The 3,957-nt window shown below is 49.2% G+C and overlaps 1 protein-coding gene across 2 annotated transcripts; it reads right to left on the reverse strand.

Annotated features, from left to right (window-relative positions):
- Positions 1-1,015: 1,015 nt before the first annotated feature.
- LOC110504855 (histamine H2 receptor) lies at positions 1,016-3,743 on the reverse strand. Of its 2 annotated transcripts, none has more exons than XM_021583712.2 (4): positions 2,601-3,743; positions 2,302-2,466; positions 2,078-2,197; positions 1,016-2,001 (listed from the first exon to the last, which is right to left on the reverse strand). In XM_021583712.2, the coding sequence occupies exons 1-2, from the start codon at positions 3,613-3,615 to the stop codon at positions 2,378-2,380; spliced, it is 1,104 nt and encodes a 367-aa protein (XP_021439387.2). In that variant the 5' UTR covers positions 3,616-3,743; the 3' UTR covers positions 1,016-2,001; positions 2,078-2,197; positions 2,302-2,377. The 2 variants fall into 2 exon arrangements, with proteins under 2 accessions (XP_021439387.2, XP_021439388.2); XM_021583713.2 differs by having other exon boundaries at positions 2,078-2,226.
- Between the last annotated feature and the right edge of the window lie 214 nt (positions 3,744-3,957).

Genomic DNA, 3,957 nt, shown 5'->3' on the forward strand with positions numbered 1-3,957 from the left:
AGGGCGTCTGTCAACCGGGTTTTCTCTGGGGTGGCGCTAGAAGTGAGTGTAAAGGATACAACTGAAGAAGTAGATGGAGTGGTCGGTGTATACCGACTGACCTGTATAGTGGATGGAGTGGTTCTACTAAGCTATATGGAATTGTTTTAAGATCATACCAAGGATCGTTTAGCTATTTGATTTAGAATTTTAAAACCCCTTGAAGTATTAAAGATATATATTTAGCCTTTCTGCTATTACAAACACATTGAATAACAAACTTCATCGAACAACAGATAGACCCCCCCAAAAAATGAAAAGGAAGTTTGTTCTGAAGTGTCTGTCCTTTTTCTGAGAGATACAAGAAAGATCCGGAAATGTACTTCAACCCTTTATATTTGGCACTAAACAGTCTCCATATATACTTCCTTACATTTTTTCAACTGGTACCAGGACCTTCAGACAAGTCTTGTGAGGACAAACTGTTTGGATGCTGCAGACAATTTTGTGAGAAGACCGATGTTCGGGATGTCTCATGGTCTGACAAACGGCGCTCCCTAGCTCTGTCACCTTTCACCGCAGATACAGAAGTGTGACATCGGCTGATGTGGTAGATGGAGATGCGTCCAAACTGACAGATTTCTATGGGGATTTATGTGGGGACTCGGCACGGCAGAGGAAATACATGGAATCCTGTCGATGAAAGTACCGCCCTGTCAGGCCTCTGATCCTGTGTAGGGATGTGATTTGGACTGTGACGGATGCAGCGGACTAGAATTGATGTACAGTATCTATTTTTGTATTTTGTGTGAAGTCAACACTTTTTCTCCAGTAGGTGGCGGAAGGCACATTACATTTGTGTGACTGCAATTATACCAGAGGAGAAGAAGTGCCAGCTCTTTGCTGCTTGTTTATTGGCAGTTGAACACATCTCTTCAGAATCTACATAAACCTGGACTTAGTCCCTTTCATCCTGAAAACCAAGTTATGTATGTTTTTCAAGAACTAGACTTTTCCTTTTATAATTTTTGTTTGAATTTGAGTTTATTATTTTTTTACAGGGACAGGCACATTAATCAGCGTTTCAGTAAAAGTGCCCGGTTTTAGCTAGCCGGCTAATTTGCAACCACTGTCCCTGGGCAACGTTCCCACGGCTACCATGAGAGAGCTCCTGGAGAAAATAAATGGCACGATATTGTTGAAATCCATGACTACTGGTAAATGCTATTTATTCTACCACTCAACCAGCAGCTTTCAGTACCATCCCTGGTCGTAGGTGGCCTACCTTCACAACCTTACAACAACTTAGATGGCACTGTGGTTAGAGATCCCAAGACGTTCTGGGGCATGTTAAAAAGTCCAGTAGGCTGCATGTACATACTGTGTACTCAAATTCAAAATACCTAGTATATGACACATATAGCTGCACAGTTAAACAGTTCCTCATACAGATTAAACACTTTCACATATTTGAAATCATTTTCTCTCAGAACACTGATTGTTTTATTAGATAATTGCTGAGTCTAGTCTCCTTGTCAGGTTGTACTACTATATTCCATCACTAGAGGGCATAACTATCTGCTTCATTGGAAGATCACAGTCAGGCTCAGGTGAATAACACCAGAGCTTAGATTTCACCACCAATCTGACACGAGTGTTTTAGTCTGTCTGTCTGTCTGTCTGTCTGTCTGTCTGTCTGTCTGTCTGTCTGTCTGTCTGTCTGTCTGTCTGTCTGTCTGTCTGTCTGTCTGTCTGTCTGTCCGTCCGTCCGTCCGTCCGTCCGTCCGTCCGTCCGTCCGTCCGTCCGTCCGTCCGTCCGTCCGTCCGTCCGTCCGTCCGTCCGTCTGTCAATTACATTACTTTCCAGGTATCAGTGTTCCAGAACAAAGTGACTTGTGGGCTTCCCCAGTCACTGCTTATTGGTTGAAGGGATAAAAAGAGTCTCATTCTAGTTCTGATGTTAAAGGTCCCCGGGATTCCTTGTTGCAGATTGTCTGTGATATTTAGACGACTCCCAGTGTCCTGGGGGAGAACATAGAGAAGTGGATCACTGTTATGAAACGTTTATAAACTCATTAATCGTTTTTAGATGTCTTACCTGTCTGTGATTGATCCCCTGGGCTGGGTGTCTGAGTTAAGTTGGCTGGTCCTGGGCTCAGCTTTCAGGACAGGTAGGACACTGAATCCTCCTCACAGATAGACACAGGGTCAGCGCCATCTGACACACAGGATATAGAATGACACAGGCTATCAACAGTTTTATAATAGGCTACAGATAATTAGACAGGTGATTTATTTTTATCTGTACTTGTTTTTGCTCACTCGTTGGCAGCAGACGCCCCTGTGCTGTGCTGAGTGGAAGGTATGGTTGTTCCTCTGACTTCCTGTACCATCATCATCACACCGGTCTCACCTGGCCCCGCCCTACAGGAAGAGGTGTGCTCACGCAGCAGAGCGACACCCCCCCCTCACCTACCTCCCCCGCACCTGAGAGGGACACAAGACCAGAAGACCAGAGTTGGCTATTCTGTGCACACAGGCTCACTATTGACCTAACTCGCTAGACACAAGAAAATACAACATTTTGGAGTTGTTATGAGTGATCGTGTATGTTCCGTCACCGCGTGTGTTGTCTTTCTCCCTGTTCCTTTTACCCGTCGTGGTCCTGTTGTGGGGCGACGCTGGCCTGCCCCCCCCCCTGCCGTATCCATAGTTACCACAGTGCAGCAGGCGGGCGTAGGCAGACCTAAAGTCTCTGTTGAGGGCAGCGTAGAGCAATGGGTTCAGAGCTGAGTTGATGTACCCCAGCCACAGCACCACAGGGTAGGCTGCTGGGTAGTCCTGCATCCTCAGACCCATGATAGTAAACAGGGTGAAGTAGGGGAACCAGCACACCATGAACGCTCCGATCACTGCTGCTAGGGTCACTGTGGCTTTGTGTTCCCGTAGAGCCATCGCTGTTACTGAGGTGAGTTGACGAGGGGGTGACGAGGGGCTGTTGTTGTTGAGGTTGGGTCGTGCATGGATGATGCGTCTGGCCTGGGCCCGGGCGATGCGGAGTATGCGGAGGTAGTTCCAGCACATGATCAGCAGGGGAAGGTAAAAGGTCAAGGAGGCATCCACTGCAACGTACGAAGGGTTCAGCTCAAACTTACACTCCCTCTCCTCCCCCGGGCCGCGGTTCTGCACACTGCCGTCCACAGTGTTCCAGCCCAGGTGGATCGGTAGGAACGACACCCCCAGAGACACCGCCCACACCGAAGCCATCGTTATTGCTACCCCCCTCGGCAACACCAGCGACGAGTATCTAAGGGGTGCGGTCACGGCCAGGTATCGGTCCACGCTGATGGCCAATAGGGTGAGGATAGAGGCAGTGCATAACATAACATCCAATGAGATGTAGATATTGCAGAGGGTTGGCCCCAGCGGCCAATCGCTGAGCTGGAGGAGGGCGGAGAAGGGCAGGACCAGTATGCCAAGCAGCAGGTCAGTGATGGCGAGGGAAACAATGAAGCAGTTGGTGAGGCAGCGGAGACGTCGTGTGGCGCAGACGGCCAGACATACCAGGACGTTACCAAACACCGTCAGCAGAATGAGCAGGGACAGGGTCACACCTAATATCACCACTGACAGCATCCTTACTGAAGTCCCAGTCCCTACCCTAACCCCTACACCCAGTCTCAACCCTAACCCCTGCCCTACACCCAGTCTCAACCCTAACCCCTGCCCTACACCCAGTCTCAACCCTAACCCCTGCCCTACACCCAGTCCCTACCCTAACCCCTACACCCAGTCTCAACCCTAACCCCTGCCCTACACCCGGTCTCAACCCTAACCCCTGCCCTACACCCAGTCTCAACCCTAACCCCTGCCCTACACCCAGTCTCAACCCTAACCCCTGCCCTACACCCAGTATCAACCCTAACCCCTGCCCTAAACCCAGTCTCAACCCTAACCCCTACACCCAGTCCCTACCCT

This window comes from Oncorhynchus mykiss, chromosome 31 (genome assembly GCF_013265735.2).
Source record: "Oncorhynchus mykiss isolate Arlee chromosome 31, USDA_OmykA_1.1, whole genome shotgun sequence".
NCBI classification, from domain to species: domain Eukaryota; kingdom Metazoa; phylum Chordata; class Actinopteri; order Salmoniformes; family Salmonidae; genus Oncorhynchus; species Oncorhynchus mykiss.